This window comes from Chiloscyllium plagiosum, unplaced genomic scaffold (assembly GCF_037043375.1).
Source record: "Chiloscyllium plagiosum isolate Xiang-an unplaced genomic scaffold, Cpla_swu_hap1 HiC_scaffold_23, whole genome shotgun sequence".
In the NCBI taxonomy this organism is placed as follows: Eukaryota; Metazoa; Chordata; class Chondrichthyes; order Orectolobiformes; family Hemiscylliidae; genus Chiloscyllium; species Chiloscyllium plagiosum.
Window position 1 is genome coordinate 28,496,077 of NW_028270161.1, and position 19,303 is coordinate 28,515,379.

The following is a 19,303-nucleotide window of genomic DNA, read 5'->3' on the forward strand; positions in this document are numbered from 1 at the left end:
ATTGTTATTTTCTGTATTTAAACAGCGACTCAGAAGACTGTCAACTAAATATAGAACTGAGAAGATCTACCCAACAAACATTGGAGAAAAGGAAGAAAATGTTAAAAAGAACAGATATAAAGACATCTTGCCATGTAAATTTAACTGTTTGTTTTTGAAATTCAATAGTAACTAAATACTTTGTATGATTAGAACGTTCATGCAGATTTGAGGATAATTGATTTTTGTAACAACAACAACTTGAATTCATTTAGTGCTTTTGCTAAATGTTCAAGGCCCTTCACATGAGCATTAGAAGCCAAATTGACATTCAGCCAGGCACTATTAGGGCAGATAATCAAAAGCATGGTCCAAAAGAGATTTTTAGAAGTATATTCAGTGAACAAAGGTAGAGAGGTTTAAACGAGGAATTGCAGCGAGTTAGAACCTAGGTATCTGAGAGCAGGACTACCCATGCTGAGACAATTATAATTGTTAATGCCCAAGATGCCAGAATTAGAGAAGTGCAGATATGTTTGAGGTACTGCTGGATAAAGGTAAATTTTGTTAAAGATATTCATCTTTAAGTCATCATAAATTCTCAAGGAATACTAAAGTCAATGGGCAACAAGTTTTTCACCAATGAGATTTGGACATTTGTTGATGGACTGTGGCCAAGGCATTGCTGTGGTGAATACACTAGTTAATGACTGACAGTCAACTGCCAAGCTTCGTTTAAACTGTAGACTAGGCAGATATTCTCTGGTCAAGATACTGCCTCTAAGAAATGAACCAGTGAATAGCTGTCCCCAGTTGTGTTAAGCTGAAACATGTGCAGTGTATGCACATGTTCTTTGTCTGCAAAGACAGGGCCGTATGTATTACTACATGAAGCTTCTCGTAAGCACAAAACAGTTTTCTTACCTACTAGTCAACATTCTCCTCTTCGTCACTATAAATGCTATTTTTGCTTGACTTTGGGATTTCTTACCAATTGTTCTGCTGAGTCACCACAAAACGCTTTAGCCAAATGACTTTTTTGGCAAGACTTAAGTTCTGTGCGACAAAATGGCTATAATTCAGAGATTGTCTCTAAGAGATTGCAGAGTTAGGGCAAGGCTTTGGTAGTGAAAATAACTTTTTAAAAAGGAATATTATGTTCAACTGGGAGCTAACGGTGATCAGCAAATACAGGAATTTTATTACAGTTGACAATTTTATGGTATTGACTAAAATGTAATAGAATCTTTGTTTAGTTACTATTACAATTGTCTCGTAATTTTTACCTGTTTCTGTCACTGATTAAAATATTGTATTGTATTTTGCTGTCATGACAGTTTTTTATATTTCATTGTGCTTCATGTGATCACTTAAATGCTTCGTACAGAACTTACGACTGAAACTTTATCAGCTCCTGATGTCTCCAATTGTTTGCAAATTATTTTCTCTTGAATAGGACAGCTTGGCTGTCAGTCGGATGAGTGACTTTTTGAGATAGTGTTTAATGGTATTTGAACATATATATTGTGTTAATTTACTTTAATATTTGTAAAGTTTTTTTAAATTCTCTCTTCCTTTTCCACACTGTAGTTGACCATAGCAGGGTGAAACTTGCATTGAAAATTTCAGATCAAGATTCAGATTATATCAATGCTAATTTTATTAAGGTAATGTTTATATTTTCAGCATTTTGTTAAGAGGAGAAAATTGTTCAGCATTGTATGACAGAATTTTACAGTTTTAATACTTAAACGAAGGTGTTCTGTCATCACTACGTGGTTTATGTTTAAAGTTGTTTTTGTTTTCTATGGTTTTGGCTAACAGTCAACAATAATTTCCTCAAAACTTTTCCACGATGATAAAACGTAAGGATAAAAGGTAATGATGAAATTAACTGGTGATTACGTTTGGATTTTGTTACAATGGACTGGTATTCTCCAAAGTCACTGACAGCACATTAGACCTCTATTATTGCTGATCCACAGTCGAGCTATATTGGTCAACATCAAATAAATTAATTTTCTGTCCTGACTCTGTGAGGGAATAGTAGACATGAGATGGGAGAAAACAAATTGTTTGATGCATGGGGCTAATTGTGAAAACTGAGTTTTGTCATACTATAAAAATCTCTTGAATATTCAAAAATGTACTTTTTTAAGTAATGAGATATAGCAAATTGAATTTATTCTTTTAATTTTCAGATTGAGTTTATGTATACTTAGTAACTTTATGTAATAATATTGGCCCTATTCATTGGTTTGCATATTATGCATGTGTATTCTTGGAACATTTATCTTAATAGTTTAGAAAGTTAAGTATTTTGTATTACTTTGTAAAAGAAATTTGATGAAATGTACATTTCTATCATTTTCTAGGGAGTTTATGGGCCAAGATCATACATAGCTACCCAGGGCCCACTTGCAAATTCTGTACTTGACTTTTGGAGGATGATCTGGGAATACAAAGTTGTAGTAAGTGATTTCTTTTGATTGACAGAACTTTAACTTGTCGTATTTGATAGTATCTAAAATAAATTGAAAGATTCATCACTCCTACTAGAAACCAAATTATCCTGAAAATGTAAAATTCAAGGTAGACTGTTTCCTATTTTTTGTTTTTATTCAGTGTAATTAATTAAACTCTCAAGCGGCATGGTTCAAGAAGGCAGCTTATCTACCACTTAAGAGACATTGGGGATGGATTAAAAACAGCGGGACCCACATCTTATGAATAAATAAAAATAAAATGTGACTCACAACAAAACTGTTATAAGCCAATTTAACTTGCATTGCAGAGTGACTGTTCTGCTGTTTTGCATTTGTGAGAAATTACAGGGTAGTAACCAATTTGTAATTAAACTTTTGATGAACGCACTGTTAATTTGCAAAGTCATTTTATATTTGAATCAAGAATGTTCTGTTGAATGCAATTAATGCATATCCATTCTTGGATCACTGGTGACAGAATAGTGCATTTTACCCTTTGAGAATTAACTACCAATACTCAGTAACCCTTAAACTCTCCCGAAATTCCCACATCTAACAAGAGCATATCACTCTACCAAAGGCCATTTTGCTCCTTCCAATCTATTTTCTGGGTCTATAGACTGGAAGGAGCAAAATGGCCTTTAGTAGAATGATATGCTCTTCTTGTCGGATATGGGAGTTTCAGGAGAGTTTAAGGGTTACTGAGGATTATATCTGCAATAAATGTTGTTGGTTGTGAATCCTGTCGGGTCGAATGGATCGGTTGGAGCAATGAGGTTAGAGGCAATGAGGTTAGACCAGGTGTTACAGTTGAAGTTCTACATTGGAGGAAGGCCAATTTTGATGGTATTAGGCAAGAACTTTCAAAAGCTGATTAGGTGCAGATGTTCACAGGTAAAGGGATGACTGGAAAATGGAAAGCCTTCAGAAATGAGGTAACGAGAGTCCAGAGACAGTATATTTCTGTTAGGGTGAAAGGAAAGGATGGTAGGTGTAGGGAATGCTGGATGACCAGAGAAATTGAGGGTTTAGTTAAGGAAATGAAGGAAGCATATGTCAGGTGTAGACAGGAGAAATCGAGTGAATCCTTAGAGTATAAAGGCAGTGGGAGGAAAATCAGGGTAAATAGGGTTAAGGAGAATTCAAAAGGTTTTTCCAAATAAAGGACAAAAGGTTAACTAGGGAGCGAATAGGGCCCCTCAAAGATTAGCAACGCAGCCTTTGTGTGGAGCCACAGGAGATGGAGGAAATACTGAATGAGTATTTTGCATCAGTGTTTACTGTGGAAAAGGACATGGAAGAAATAGAATGTAGGGAAATAGGTGGTGACGTCTTAGTGTCCATATTACAGACGCAAAAGTGCTGGATGTCTTGAAATGCATAAAGGTGGATAAATCCCCAGGACCTGATCAGGTGTAACCTAGAACAATGTGGGAAGCTAGGCTCCTTGCTGAGATATTTGTATCATTGATAGTCAAAGGTAAGGAAGTAGGCTAATGTGGTGCCACTATCTAAGAAAAGTGGTAGGGACAAACCAAGGAACTACAGACTAGTGAGCCTAACATTGGTGACGGGCATGTTGTTGGAGGGAATCTTGAGGGACAGGATGTACACTTATTTGGAAAGGCAAGGACTGATCAGGTATAGTCAACATGGCTTTATGTGTGGGAAATAATGTCTCATGAACTTGATTGAGTTTTTCAAAGAATTATCTAAGAGGACTGATGAGACACAGAGAGGTTGATGTGATCTGTATGGACTTCAATAAGGCGTTCGACAAGGTTCCCCATAGGAGTCGGGTTAGCAACGTTAGATCTGTTGTGGTTCTGTTCGCCGAGCTGGAAGTTTTTGTTGCAAACGTTTCATCCCCTGGCTAGGCGACATCATCAGTGCTTGGGAGCCTCCTGCGAAGCGCTTCTTTGATGTTTCCTCCGGTGTTTATAGTGGTCTGTCCCTGCCGCTTCCGGTTGTCAGTTTCATCTGTCCGCTGTAGTGGTTGGTATATTGGGTCCAGGTTGATGTGTTTGTTGATGGAGTTTGTGGATGAATGCCATGCCTCTAGGAATTCCCTGGCTGTTCTCTATCTGGCTTGCCCTATGATAGTAGTGTTGTCCCAGTCGAATTCATGTTGCTTGTTGTCTGCGTGTGTGGCTACTAAGGATAGCTGGTCGTGTCGTTTCGTGGCTAGTTGATGTTCGTGTATGCGGATTGTTAGCTGTCTTCCTGTTTGTCCTATATAGTGTTTTGTGCAGTCCTTGCATGGTATTTTGTACACTACATTAGTTTTGCTCATGTTGGGTATCGGGTCCTTCATTCTGGTGAGTTGTTGTCTGAGCGTGGCTGTTGGTTTGTGTGCCTTTATGAGTCCTAGGGGTCGCAGTAGTCTGGCTGTCAGTTCCGAGATGCTCCTGATGTATGGTAGTGTGGCTAGTCCTTTTGGTTGTGGTATGTCCTCGTTCCGTGGTCTTTCTCTTGGGCATCTGTTGATGAAGTTGCGTGGGTATCCGTTTTTGGCGAATACCTTGTATAGGTGTTCCTCTTCTTGTGGCATTCATCCACAAACTCCCATCAACAATGGCATTCATCCACAAACTCCATCAACAAACACATCGACCTGGACCCAATATACCAACCACTACAACGGACAGCTGAAACTGACAACCGGAAGCGGCAGGGACAGACCACTATAAACACCGGAGGAAACATCAAAGAAGTGCTTTGCAGGAGGCTCCCAAGCACTGATGATGTCGCCTAGCCAGGGGACGAAACGTTTGCAACAAAAACTTCCAGCTCGGCGAACAGAACCACAACAACGAGCACCCGAGCTACAAATCTTCACACAAACTTTGAACGTTAGATCTCGTGGGATACAGGGAGAACTGGCCATTTGGATCGAAGGTAGAAGACAGAGGGTGGTGTTGGAGGGTTGTTTTTCAGACTGGAGGCCTGTGACCAATGGAGTGCCACAAGGATCGGTGCTGGGTCCACTACGTTTTGTCATTTATATAAATGATTTGGATATAAGTATAGAAGGTATAGTTGGTAAGTTTGCAGATGACACCAAAACTGGAGGTGTAATGGATAGGGAAGAAGGTTACCTCTGATTACAATGGGATCTTGATCAGATGGACCAATGGGCTGAGGAGTGGCAGATGGAGTTTAATTCAGATAAATGCGAGGTGCTGCATTCTGGGAAAGCATATGTTAGTTGGAATTATATACCCAATGGTAAGATCCTGGGGAATGTTGCTGAACAAAGAGACCTTGCAGTGCAGTTCACAGTTCTTTGAAAGTGGAGTTGCAGATCGATAGGATCGTGATAGAGGCATTTGGTATGCTTTCCTTTATTGGTCAGAGCATTGAGTACAGGAGTTGGGAGGTCATTTTGCAGCTGTACAGGACATTGGGTAGGCTACTTTTGGAATATTGTGTGCAATTCTGGACACCTTCTTATCAGAAGGATGTTGTGAAACTTGAAAGAGTTCAGAAAAGACTTAAAAGGATGTTGCCAGGGTTGGAGGATTTGAGCTACAGTGAGTAGTTGAATAGTCTGGGTTGTTTTCCCTGGACCGTCGAAAGCTGAGGCATGACCTCATAGAGGTTTATACAATCATGAGCAGCATGGATAGGATAAATAGGTAAGGTCTTTACCCTGGGGTGGGGGAGTCCAAAACTAGAGGGCATAGGTTTAGGGTGAGAGGGGAAAGATATAAGAGAGACCTAAGGGGCAACCTTTTCATGCAGACGGTGGTGCACGTATGGAATGAACTGTCAGAGGAAGTAGTGGAGGCTGGTACAATTGCAGCATTTAAAAGGCATCTGAATGGATATATGAATAGGAAGAATTTGGAGGGATATGGACCAAATGCTGGAAGGTGGGACTAGATTTGGTTGGGATATTTGGATGGCATGGACTGAAGGGTCTGTTTCCATGCTGTACATCTCTCTGACTCCTAAGTAGTTACTATCAACTTTTTGTTATCATTTAGCTTTTGACTTAAAGGTAAACGTCCAGGGCTGCTCTCCTTAGAGAGATGACTGGTCACGATTTAACCTGAAGGTCACTGCACCTCAGGTGAGGAGAGAGGTTAAGAAGGAGCGTCCTTTGTAGCAGTCTGCACCAGTGCAGAAATTGAACTCATACTATTGCATTTACACTTCATAGCAAACCAGCCATCTGGCCAAGAAAACAAACCAAGCCCCTATGCTTCTGACTTGCGGGTTTACTTGTGGAGGTTTGGAGTTCTGTCATTTGAAGTTAAATATCTGATCTTAAAACAAGAACTTGAAATACAGTATCGTCAAAACTTTGCATGATTCGAACTTGTGTTAGTCCTTTACTGAGTCTCAGAGTCGCAGAATTGTTAAGGTGCAGAAGGAGCCACCTGGCTCATGGTACCTGCACTAGCTCCCCAAACAAGCACCACCATCCAGTGCTAATTGCACTTCCAGCCTCAGCAAGTGAACTCAACCCACATCCAAACAGTCATCCAGTGCCTCTTCAGTGCCCCAACCAAACCTCCCCGTCATCCCCAACCACTTGCCATGTGAAAAAGTCTCCTCCCCACACATCATCCCATAGTTATGCCCTTGTATTCATATTCTAATCCTCCATGTGAGTGGGAACAGCCTCTCCCCTTTCACTCCAGCCATACCACCCTTAACTCTGAAAACCCCTATCTCACCACCTCCCAGGAGAACAGTTCCAATTTCCCAGTCCATCTTGACAACTGAGGATTTTCATTCTGGAACCACTGAAGTGGGTGGCACAGTGGTTAGCACTGCTGCCCCACAGTGCCAGAGACCAGGGTTCAGTTCCCGCCTCAGGCAACTGTCTGTGTGGAGTTTGCACATTCTCCCCGTGTCTGTGTGGGTTTGCTCTGGTTTCCTCCCACAGTCCAAAAATCTGCAGGTTAGATGAATTGGCCATGCTAAATTGCCCGTAGTGTTAGATGAAAGCGTAAATGTAGGGGAATGGGTCTGGGTGGGTTGCTTTTCCGAGGGTCGGTGTGGACTTGTTGGGCCAAAGGGCCTGTTTCCACACTGTAAGTAATCAAATCTAATCTGCATCCCTGTCACAATGCGGTGCCAACAATTGTACATTTTTTCATCCCATTCCTTTTCCATTTTACAGTAATGACATATGTTTAGAAGTCATTGAAGCAGTTTCTTTTACCATTGAACTTTGCATTTGTTGTGCAGGCTTCACAAACAAGAACTTGAAATACAGTATCGTCGCAAATTTGCAACTATAGATCTACTTCACTTATTCAGCTAATAACCTTTACTTTTTTGTTTCCAGATAATTGTGATGGCTTGCCGTGAGTTTGAAATGGGAAGAGTGAGTTTCATTGTTTTAGTTATCATGTTCTGTATGTTTTTAAGTCTTTGTTTGTAAATAACGTGCAGCAGTCTCATGCCTTGTTTGAAACTTGTTTGTACATCTTGTTGGTATATAAATGTTCTGAGATCTAACACCACCTGCTCAAGATGTAATACAATTTTGCTTGATTGTAAGCATGTTTTATATATATGTATATTCCAGTTAAGGTCTGTGAAAAATGACTAAAAAGGAATAAGCATTTTTGAACTGTCAGGGTACAATATGGCATGTTCTTCTGGACTCTCAGATGACAGCTGTTCTCTTGTTTTAAAGTTATAAATGACTGGTTGAAACTCTGAACTTGCTACATAGCTTGTTAACCTTCGTTTTAAGTACTTTTGTTTGAAGAGAGATGATCAAGTAAGTAGCAAGGAATCCCTGCACATGGTACAAATGATATGACTAGGTGGACTGGGCAACCAAGTGTAGTCACAATAGGTAGGAAAATCAAATGTAGGTAGCTTAGTTGAATGCTAACCCACGTGTATTTTCGTTTGCTTAGCACATTATATTCAAGCTTTATTCTCAGTGAAAGTTTTGACCTCTTGAAAGATTGATTTCTCTTATTGTTTAATTTTTAAATGACTTTTTAAAAATTACTGTAGAATCTAGTTGTGGTTTGTAATTTGTAACAATCAATGCATGCAATAAATTTCACTGCAAGTTAGGTTTTGAGGGCAGCTTGTTTTCTTGATGCAAAACTAAATAATGGCATGAATAAATGTACAGTAATAATTTTAACATGCCCATTTCTCTCTAGAAAAAGTGTGAGCGCTACTGGCCATTACATGGGGATGGAGTTCTCCACCTTGGAGAATTTCAGATTACTTGTGTAAGTACTTTTGCTATTCGTGATTTGTGTTTTGGGGAGGAGGGAATGATATTATGTCATTGGCTAATTGGTTGGTGATAAATCTTTGGAAAATGATGTGCGTTGCTTCAGTTTACTTTTTAACTACTTTCCAGGTTCAAATAATTAGTAATCTTGTGTTGACTTCTCTGCATGTATCGTTATAATTGATAGCCCAATTTCTTCAAATTAAAATAATATTATACACGATTGAAGTATATTTTGATGGGTTACTGTGTTTTGATGACCATACTGTGTCTGCCCAAAATAATTGCTTCGTCTTCATGTTTGAGCCTGTACATGATTGTCAGTCAGACATCTAAATGAACATTGCAGTTCAGTCTAGTGATGGAAAAGGATAGATTGGATCTATAAGTTGAAGTTCTAAATTGGAGGAAGGCCAATTTTGACTGTATTAGGCAAAAACTTCCAAAACATGTTTGGGGTTGGATGTTCGTAGGTAAAGAGACAGCTGAAAATGAAGTAAGAGTTCAGAGTCCATCTGTTCCTATTAGGGTGAAGGGCAAAGCTGGTAGGTGTAGGAAATGCTGGATGACGAGAGAAGTTGAGATTTTGATGAAGAATAAGTAAGTATATGTCAGGTATAGATAGCAGAAATGAAGTCATTTCCTAGAAGTGTGTAGGAGTATACTTCAAGAGGGAAATCAGGATAGCAAAAAGGGGACATGAGATAGCTTTGGCAAGTAGGATTAAGGAGAATCCAAAGGGATTCTACAAATATATTAAGGATAAAAGAATAAGTAATAGGGAGAAAATAGGCCCCTCAAAGATCTGCAAAGCAGCCTATCGGTGGAACTGCAGGAGCCGGGGGAGACTGTTAATGGGTATTTTGCATCAGTGTTTAATGTGGAGAACGACATGAAAGATAAACAATGTGGAGAAATAAATAGTGACATCTTGCAAAATGTCCATGTTACAGAGATGGTGGTGCTGGACATTTTAAAATGCATAAAAGTGGACAAATCCTTTGGGCCCTGATCAGGTGTACCTTTCGAGCTCTCTGGGAAGTAATTAACTGGGCTTTTTTTGATTAGATGATTAGATTCCCTACAGTGTGGAAATAGGCCCTTCGGCCCAATAAGTTCACACCGACCCTCTGAAGAGCAACCTACCCAGTCCCATTTCCCTCTGACTAATGCACCTAACACTACGGGCAAATTAGCATGGCCAATTCACCTGACCTGCACATCTTTGGACTGTGGGAGGAAACTGGAGTACCCAGAGGAAACCCATGCAGACACGAGAATGTGCAAACTCCACACAGACAGTTGCCCGAGACTGGAATCGAACCTGGGATCCTGGTGCTGTGAAGCGACAGTGCTAACCACCGTGCCGCCCCTTGCTTCATGCTGAGATATTTGTATATTGATAGCCACAGGCGAGATCTCAGAAGATTGGAGGTTGGCCAACGTGGTGCCACTATTTGAGAAAGGTGGTCAAGAAAAACCAGGGAACTGTAGTTTGGTGAGCTTGACAAGAGTGGTGGGCATGTTGTTGGAGGGAATCTTGAGGGACAGGATTTACATGTGTTTGGAAAGGCAAGGACTGATTAGGGATAGCCAACATGTCTTTGTGCATGGGAAATCATGTCCACGAACTTGATTGACTTTTTTGAAGAAGTAACAAAGAGGATTAGGGAAGAGCGGTGGACGTGATCTATATGGACTTTAGTAAGGCGTTCAACAAGGTTCCTCACGGTAGACTGGTTAGTAAGTTTAGGTCACTTGAAATACAGAGAGAACTAGCCATATGGGTACAGAGCTGGTTCAAAGGTAGAAGAGAGAAGGTGGTGGTGGAGGGTTGCTTTTCAGACTGGCGGTCTGTGACCACTGCTGTGCTACAAAGATTGCTGGATCCACTGCTTTTCGTCATTTGTACAAATGTTTTGGATGTGATCGTAAGAGGCATGGTTAGTAAGTTTGCAGATGACACCAGAACTGGAGGTGTTGTGGACAGCGAAGAAGATTACCTCAAAATATAATGGGATATTGACCAGATGGGCCAAAAGGTTAAGGAGTGGCAGATGGAGTTTAATGTAGATAAATGTGAGGTCTGTATTTTGGAAAGGCAAATCAGGGCAGGACCTGATGGTAAGGTCCTGTGGAGTGTTGCTGAATAAAGAGACCTTGGAGTGGAGGTTCATAGCTCCTTAGGAAGTGGAATCACAAGTAGATAGGTTAGTGAAGAAGGTGTTTGGTATGTTTTTCTTTATTGGTCAGTGCATTGAGTATAGGCGATCATGTTGCAACTGTACAGGACATTGGTTAGGCCACTTTTGGAATACTGTGTGCAATTCTGGTTTCCCTGCTATAGGAAGGATGTTGTTAAACTTGAAAGGGCTCAGAAGAGATTTACAAGGATGTTGCCAGGGTTGGAGGATTTGAACTGAGAGGTTGAATTGGCTTGGTGCTATTTTTCCTGGCACATTGGAGGCTGAGGGTTGACCTTAGAGTTTTATAAAATCCTGAGAGGCATGGATAGGGTAAATGGACCAAGGTCTTTTCCCTGGGGTGGGGGAATCCAGAATTAAAGGGCATAGATTTAAGGTGAGGGGGCAAAGATTTAAAAGGACCAAAGGAGCAGCCTTTTCTCCCAGAGGGTGGTGTGTGTATGGAAAGAGCTGCCAGAAGTAGTCGCAGGGGCTGGTACAAATAGAGCATTGAAAAGGCATCTTGCATTTGATGTTGAAAGAGTGGGGGAATGATCTTTTGAGGGAGTATGGTTTGATTCTGCAGGATGATTCAATTTTTAAACACAGTTTGTTATTGAAAGGAAGTGAGTGCAACTTGAGGTAGTTGGGGCATTATGACCAATAGTTGATTCAGTGTTTGGACTGATGGAGTTTTAACTATTGAGATGGCTATGGCTGTAAAATCAGATAAATGAAAACACTAGGATGTGGCAGGGATTTATGCAGAAAGTAACATTGTGACTCAATGTCTTCACTTATGTCCTTCATTGCACACCATGTCTTCTAACCATTGGCTACAACTGCAGATTCCACAGTCCTATAAAACATTCCAGTCTTGATGCTTAATGACTTTCTGTTTCTGTTGCTCTTCCAGGAAGCAGAACAATCAAGAGATGACTATTTTATAAGGACTCTATTAGTGGAATTCCAGAATGTGAGTTATGGTCCAGTGTAAACAATGGATCTAGTTTAATTTTGGGGGTAATTTAATCTTTGGTAAAGTTACATATTGCTGATGAGTTTTTTTTAAAGAAAACGATTTGCATTTCTTCATCATTGGGCAAAAGCACTTTTGAGCTGAAAAATGAGGGAGAAGAGTGAAAGTAAGGTCTTAAATCCGAAGAAGTAAACATTATGACATGTTCAGATTCAGCAAAACTGGGACCTTTATTGTCAATGCACAAGTTGTAAGGCATGCTGGTCACAATAAGACTGTTAATGTAATGAAAAATCAAGTACAATAGATCAAAGTTCATCCTTCATTGGTTAATCTTCACCACGTCCGTTATGAAAGTAACTTAGCTTTTGGTAAATAGGAGATAATTAAATATTCATTTATTTCTTTCATACCCAGGAATCTCGGAGAATCTATCAATTCCATTACATAAACTGGCCTGATCATGATGTTCCATCTTCATTTGATTCTATTTTGGATATGATCAGTTTGATGCGAGAATATCAAGAACATGAGGATGTCCCCATTTGTATCCACTGCAGGTATAGGGGAAAATATTTCTGCTTTTAAAGGTTAATTTGGGCAATAATTTATTTTCCCATTAAATCTCTTTATAAATTTACATTTTTAAACAGAGAATTTGAAGAATTCCATGTTTCTGTTGATTTGGTTATACAGGCAATTATATAAGAGGCTACAAATGTAAGCAGAGCTGTACATATTTGTTTGCTCTCAGTCATCTGCAAACTAGGTCTGGTGAAGTTTAAAGTTTAAGACCATAAGATATTGGAGCAGAAGTAGGCTATTCAGCCCACCGAGTTTACACCACATCAATAAAATCATACTGATCTGATAATTCTCAACACCACTTTCCCGCCTTTTCTCAAAAACCTTGATTCCCTTACTGATCGAAACTCTGTCTCACCCGGCTTTGAAGATACTGAATAACCTATCCTTGACAGTTCTCTGGTAAAGAATTCCACAAATGAACAACCGTTTGGGTGAAAAAATCCCTCCTCATCTCAAGTCTTAAATTTGTGACTCCTTCCTTTGACAGTATGTCCACCGGTCCTAGATACTTCAATAAGGCCAAACAATTTTTCTGTATCTACCTTGTCAAGTACAGTAACAACCTTGTATGTTTCTTTGTATGTGTACTTCCTTCTGGCCCACAGTATGCAGCGGTTTTCCTATTCTGTTCTAACTGTCAACTTATTTTAAAATGTAAATTTTGGCAAATGATAATTTTGTAGCAGATTTTTGGTGGTGAGAAAAAGCAATTTCTCCTACAGGTTGATCAGTTCACTATGATTAATATTAACTAATTTTAAAAACTAACTTTTTGCTGATAATACCAAAATTTTCTTGTGAAAACTATAAATACTGCTTTATGCTGGATCTGCTTAAAATTAATCTCAAAGGTAATCCTGAAAATCTTTGCTGAAAATTTAACAGCCAGATGGTACATAGAAATATAGACTAACTCTCTCACTAACTAATATTAATAGGAGTAATATTTGGAATAGAAAATTGACCTTGTGTAGATCCATTTAGAAATTTACATTGAAGCATCTTTGGATATTCTGTTATTCTGAAGTGCTATATAAAGCATCACTAAGCTGGGGCAACAAGAATGAACACAGTTAATAGTTGAACATACTAATCAATTATGCCACGGAGACTGTTTGTTTGATTTATAATTAAACTTTTAAAAAATCCAATTCATTCATTCCAGGTGTTGGAAGGCTTGAAAAAGATACATTGCAATTGGAGATGGCCTAATTAGATTAGAAGGGTGTAACCAAATGAGGTATCTTGTGGAACTGGACACACAAGAGCATTCATGTCAAAAGTTGCAAATGGGTTGAGGAAGAAAATGCATTGATTCTAGTCACAGTAGATGTCCTTTGTATGCCTTTGCTTTCCATGCTGTTTTTGTTGTTTCTCTGAGAAAAGTTTTGTTCTTGTGCCAAACATTAGTGAAGCATAGTTAGATTAGCTGGAAACTGAGTTATCTGTTCTAAATTGGATCATGTTGGCAGACAAACTTTAGTTGAGCACTGGTTTTGAACTGAGCAGATAAAAGGACTTTGACCTTAACTTGCCAATAAATTTTCATTGTGATGGTACCATTTTCTTTTCAAAGCCATGGAATTAACATTTCACGTCACCAATGTTAGAGTTCTTGTTGTATTGATCATGGAGATGGTGTAGTGACTGTGTTTTGAGGAATGCAAAAATGAGTCATTTCCTGAAATTATTTGTTTACAGTGCTGGATGTGGAAGAACTGGTGCCATATGTGCAATTGACTATACCTGGAATTTGCTAAAAGCAGGGGTGAGTCATCTGTTAAGTTTTTTTTTGTCCTCAAATAAAACCTGCAGAGGCTAAACAAACAAAGAAAAATCTCATCACTTGGTCTATATTTGGGAATGTTCAATCCTTAAGTACAGTTTACTAGGTTACTGTGATTTCATGGTCTTCTCGGTAATAAGATATTTATTTAACTAATTTTTGTCATGATTGGTTTAATGATTTTCTATTTATCCAACAGCATTTAAGCGTTTTTATCACTAATATTTAATAGGCAAATCTGCACAAATAAACTAAATGCGTGACTTGCTTCTTCGTGACTACGATCATGTCAACAGTTTTGAAAAATACACTAGCATGATTTGATATTTCCATGTATCATCTAACCTGTTTTTCTAACCAACCTGTTCAGAGATGTTACTTCACAACTCTGGAGCGGGTGAGAGTTGAACCCAAACCTCCCAGTCCAGCAGTAAGAACACTACCACTGCACCACAAAAGGGCCCATCCATGTATGATCTATCTATAGTCAAGATTTATTGTCCTCAGCTTTGGGGAATTGTCAAGTTGGATGAGTGTGGGTATATTTTTATGAGGGATTAGATGATGGAATCAGCTAAAGAACTGGAAGCTATGTAAATTTGTATTAGCATTCCAAAGTGTGAACAAATTCCTAAGTAGCTGTGAACATAGTGAAATATTCCTATCCTTAAAACAAAATACATGGTTGCGGACTTGAGAGAAGGCTTAAATAATGAGATCAGCTTCTATCTCCCTCGCATACAGATTGTCAAGATGCACAGTGGATTCACAAATTGATATACAGTTCATTGACTTTGCTTTTATTTTGCTCAAAGATACCGTTGTGGATACATTTTGGGATTTAATGAAACATGATTTTGTGGTTTATGTTTGGTCTACTTTTGTACTTTCAGTTTAGGAGCTATCTAAATGGAACTAAAATAATACACACCATAATTTTAAGGTTAAATAGCTTCCATTTCAAGTACCAATGTAATAAATGCATGTCACAAAAATTCACTGTTTTTATTATTTAAGCTATCACTTTCAATACATGATGCTGCACCAGCCATTCCCAAGGCATGCTATGGAAAATTTGCTGTATTCAGTGGTTGGATTTGGAATTATTAAGCTGCTAGTCAAAAATGCCATGCAAGGATGGCAGATGCATCTTTTCAAGGTCTTACTTGAAATTATGCAAGTTATACATTACCATTTATAAAAAGCATTGGCGCAGTTTTGGTCTCCTTACTTTAAGAAAGGACTTCGTTTGCTGACAGGAAGTTCAGTGAGAGTCCAGGAGACTTGTTTCTGATGAGAGAATTGTTAAATGAAAAGAAATTAGCTCTACCTTCTTGGAATTTAGAAAAATGAGGTGTAATCTAATGGAACATAAAATTCTTTTGGACCTTGAAAGGATAGATGCTGACAAAACGTCTCCCTGGCTAAACAATCTGCAACACAATTTAATTTTATCAGCTAGAATTCTCATTTTGCCAAAATGTTTCTGTTCCTAGAAAATTCCTGAGGAATTCAGTGTGTTCAATTTGATTCAAGAAATGAGAACACAAAGGCATTCTGCAGTTCAAACAAAGGTAAGATTGAATGTGATGTTTAATTTTATTTATTTCCTCTTGCGTTTCAGTAGCAGTGTGGGCTTCAAACATGCAATTTTCCGTAAGTGCAGTTCAATGAATGTTAATGAAACTGAGCTTTCTTCAGTGCCACATTTTCTAAACAATTTCTTCACTGCGCTTGATTAAATTGACAATCGTTTTAATCCTCAAGAATCTTGCTTAGCATGTCAAGAAACTCGACATTTTGCAATATAACGGACTGAATTTTCTGCAGGGATGTAGCTGACCACTGCTCCTTTTATATGTCATGAATGATGCCTCACTGACAGGAAATTCTGATCAAGGCTCATGGTGCAGAACAATTGGGAAAAATAAACCATACGCTCTTTCTCACGATTTGGAGGTGCTGATGTTGGACTGGGCTGTACAAAGTTAAAATTGTCACAACACCGGGTTATAGTCGGACAGATTTATTTGGAACTTGAGAATGTAACTTTAAGAAAGTTTTAGAATTCATGTATGAAAGAACTGAAAGATGAGAGACTTAACAAACAATCCCAGGTCTTTATCAAGATATAATTTCAGTTCCATCACACTGTTAAACTTTTACTATAAATTCTGTGTCCTGTATCTTATTCTCCACAACCACCTGATGAAGGAGCAGTGCTCTGAAAGCTAGTGCTTCCAAATAAACCTTTTGGACTTGCACCTAGTGTTGTGATTTTTAGCTCTTTTTCACAGACGTTAGTTGCAGTATTCTGTAATGTAAAAGTCCAACATCACAGACTGCCACTTTGACAGCTGCTGATAAGAACATATTCTAAGTGTGAGATTAGAGTGCAGGATTGCAAGCTAAAGTAAAGTGAGGTAACACAAGTTAAGTAATGGCGTGTTCGAGGTAGGTCTGGAGGAGAGGTGTGGGTTAAGTCCCAGAGTTAAAGTGGGTAAGTGGGTTTGGGTCTGCAGGGAGAAGTGTGTGTAAGGTGTCTGGGAGAAGTGTGGTTCAGACTGAGAGAGTTACATTGGTCTAGTTACTAATAGTTACAAGGTATTTTATAGTCTTAACTTTTCCTGAATAACTATTTACGTAACAACACTGGGACCCTCTTTTTTTTTCTCCAAATAAGGTAGATACTTGCAGAAGGTTCCAGGAGTAGGGCAATTACCTGCTGGATTTTTCAGTTTCCTGGGCAATTCCTTTGGAATGTGTGACACTGGGGATTTCACGGGGCTCCCATGTATAACTCTTATCTAGCATAAAACCTGGCCCATGTTCCAGTAATTCTGACTTGAATGTTGTAACTAATTATGACGTTTGTGTAAATAAATATTAAAGTAGCCAAAACAACACACAATGTTGAAATTTGGACAAATCATCAGATTTTTTTTTGAGTTGTACATCCTTTGATCAGAATAGAATTCTTTAAATTTTAAAATAAAATGTAGGCATCTTGCAGAACTTAATTTTTAAACTAAGATATTTTTGCATAATTAAGTTGGAACACTTGCCCTTTATACCAACTGTAGTCTGCTTTTTTGTATTTATGGTGGGTAGGAGACTACTGATTTTATTGAAAGTTAATAACCGCCTGTAGTTGATAACCTGTTCAAGTCAGCAAATGTAAAAAGCTCTTGATTTCAGAGAAGTAGCCTAAACATGGTGATTATTTAGTGCAAAAGAAGGTTAAATAGAAAGTCTCTTCATTCAGTAGAGAACATATTTGTATTTAGAGAATGGTCTTCAGTGGTTGAGTGGCCAACTTCTCATATTTCCTATGTTCCTATGTATGTTCTGTTTTGCAGGAGCAATATGAGCTTGTTCATCGTGCAATAGCTCAGATATTTGAAAAAGAGCTACAAAGGAGTCAACGCACTGAAAATCTTTCTGACACTGTAAGTAATTGTTTATAAATAATTTATTTGATTAAAAGTATCTATGGTAAACATTTCATTCAATTTTCAGTTGTTATATAATGTATGTAATACATTTTCCTTATTTTGCTGTGTGAAAAATCGTGATTGTTAACTGGATTAGTTCGACACTTAGACTACAGAAACACTCGCTATTTGTTTATCAGGTTACTTTTATGCTGACAATTTATGAATGATGGAGATTAATATTAAATTATTTCATAATTTGCAGAAAATTTTGTTTTGCATTTAAGAAAAAACACTGATAAAATGAGTTGATCCTAAGTATATTTTTAAAAAACTTTACACGCAGATGGTTGGATGCTATTTTCCGGAAAGTCTGTTTCCTCTTGTGCAGTGAAATGTGGTCACAAGCAGTCGAACAGTACCTGTGACTTTGACATAATACTCTTTTTTTTAAGTAGAGAACTGTGGAACTGAGCATCTGGAAAAAGTACTTCCGTGGCAGGAAATCTAGCTCTTTTCAATAGTACTCAGCAGATATTTTTCCTGTTTTTTTTTTTGAAGCAAAATGATATGAAACTAACAGGGTCCCAATTTTGTAATTTCTTTTTAACAGTTGTATGCTGTTTGTTTATTTATAGTACTTTTGACTTATCCATAAATATATTTTACTTTGGTATTTAGTGTGGTCTTGGGTATGTTCTAATTACATATCTGTGGTGAATGGCATGGCAGATATTGCTGAAACTGACCGTGTAAGGAAACTGACTTAATATCAGTGGTCATTAATCTAGGATGGCTTGTTAATCTCTAACAGTTCAACTGCAAACTTCATGTATCTGTCCATTCAGTTCCAACTATCCAGTTTTCAGAATTTTATAGCTGATTTTTTTTTCGTCAATGACTAGCTTCGTGCCTAGAATTTTTTTTAACAATACCTAGGATCTGGGAGCAGCCTTTTCAGATGTCCTGTTTTCATTAGCTTGGAAAATTTGATCTACAAGATGGAGTGATCAAAAGTTTTGCGTCTGGGCAAATGTAGATTTGTATGTACAGATTGTGAAATGCTTTGTAAAGAAAGTACACATGTACCTGCCTCTCAACCTCAGGTGCCTTTACTGCATCTGCAACTTGCTCTCTGTTCCTATTTATTATTCTCCAGTTAACTACTATTGAACCACCTCTTCAATTCCTGGATGTGTTCTATCTATGGAATGATTTTATTTAGCCTTGTTAGAATATGAAAATGTTGAATGTTAGTGCATTAAAAGGCTTTTATGATCATTGACATTTAAGCTGCTTTTATATCTTTTCTAACAGGATGACATTAGTTCTGAAAATACAACTATTTCTTCTCTTCCTGACAAATCTGATTCACCACCACCAAAACCACCACGAGTACGAAGGTAATTTTCAATTTGATATGTCAGCTAACATCACTGTTTAGAACCAGATGTAACATTAACTCTGATCATTGAAACAGTTAAAGACTTGAAGACATTTACCTATAGATAATTTGCAGAATTCCTGTTGTTTGGGTCTATGGGATATTTAAGTTACCTTTTACCTCTACACTTGTCTAATTTTAGCTGATGAGTTATGCAATAACATTTGAGGCTTCATGTATGAAGCATTGCTAATATTCTGTGTG

General features: G+C 38.2%; 1 protein-coding gene across 1 annotated transcript in view; it reads left to right on the plus strand.

Moving 5' to 3' along the window:
- Nucleotides 1–19,099, plus strand: part of ptpn12 (protein tyrosine phosphatase non-receptor type 12) — an 82,911-nt gene extending 63,812 nt beyond the window's left edge. Inside the window, exons 2-12 of the mRNA XM_087999513.1 lie at nucleotides 26–134; nucleotides 1,570–1,646; nucleotides 2,355–2,450; nucleotides 7,768–7,806; nucleotides 8,609–8,680; nucleotides 11,785–11,844; nucleotides 12,265–12,407; nucleotides 14,137–14,203; nucleotides 15,718–15,795; nucleotides 17,581–17,670; nucleotides 18,973–19,099. Coding sequence (XP_087855639.1) covers nucleotides 26–134; nucleotides 1,570–1,646; nucleotides 2,355–2,450; nucleotides 7,768–7,806; nucleotides 8,609–8,680; nucleotides 11,785–11,844; nucleotides 12,265–12,407; nucleotides 14,137–14,203; nucleotides 15,718–15,795; nucleotides 17,581–17,670; nucleotides 18,973–19,062 — 921 coding nt within the window. The 3' untranslated portion in view covers nucleotides 19,063–19,099. The remainder of the gene's footprint in view (nucleotides 1–25; nucleotides 135–1,569; nucleotides 1,647–2,354; nucleotides 2,451–7,767; nucleotides 7,807–8,608; nucleotides 8,681–11,784; nucleotides 11,845–12,264; nucleotides 12,408–14,136; nucleotides 14,204–15,717; nucleotides 15,796–17,580; nucleotides 17,671–18,972) is intronic.
- The last annotated feature ends 204 nt before the right edge of the window (nucleotides 19,100–19,303 follow it).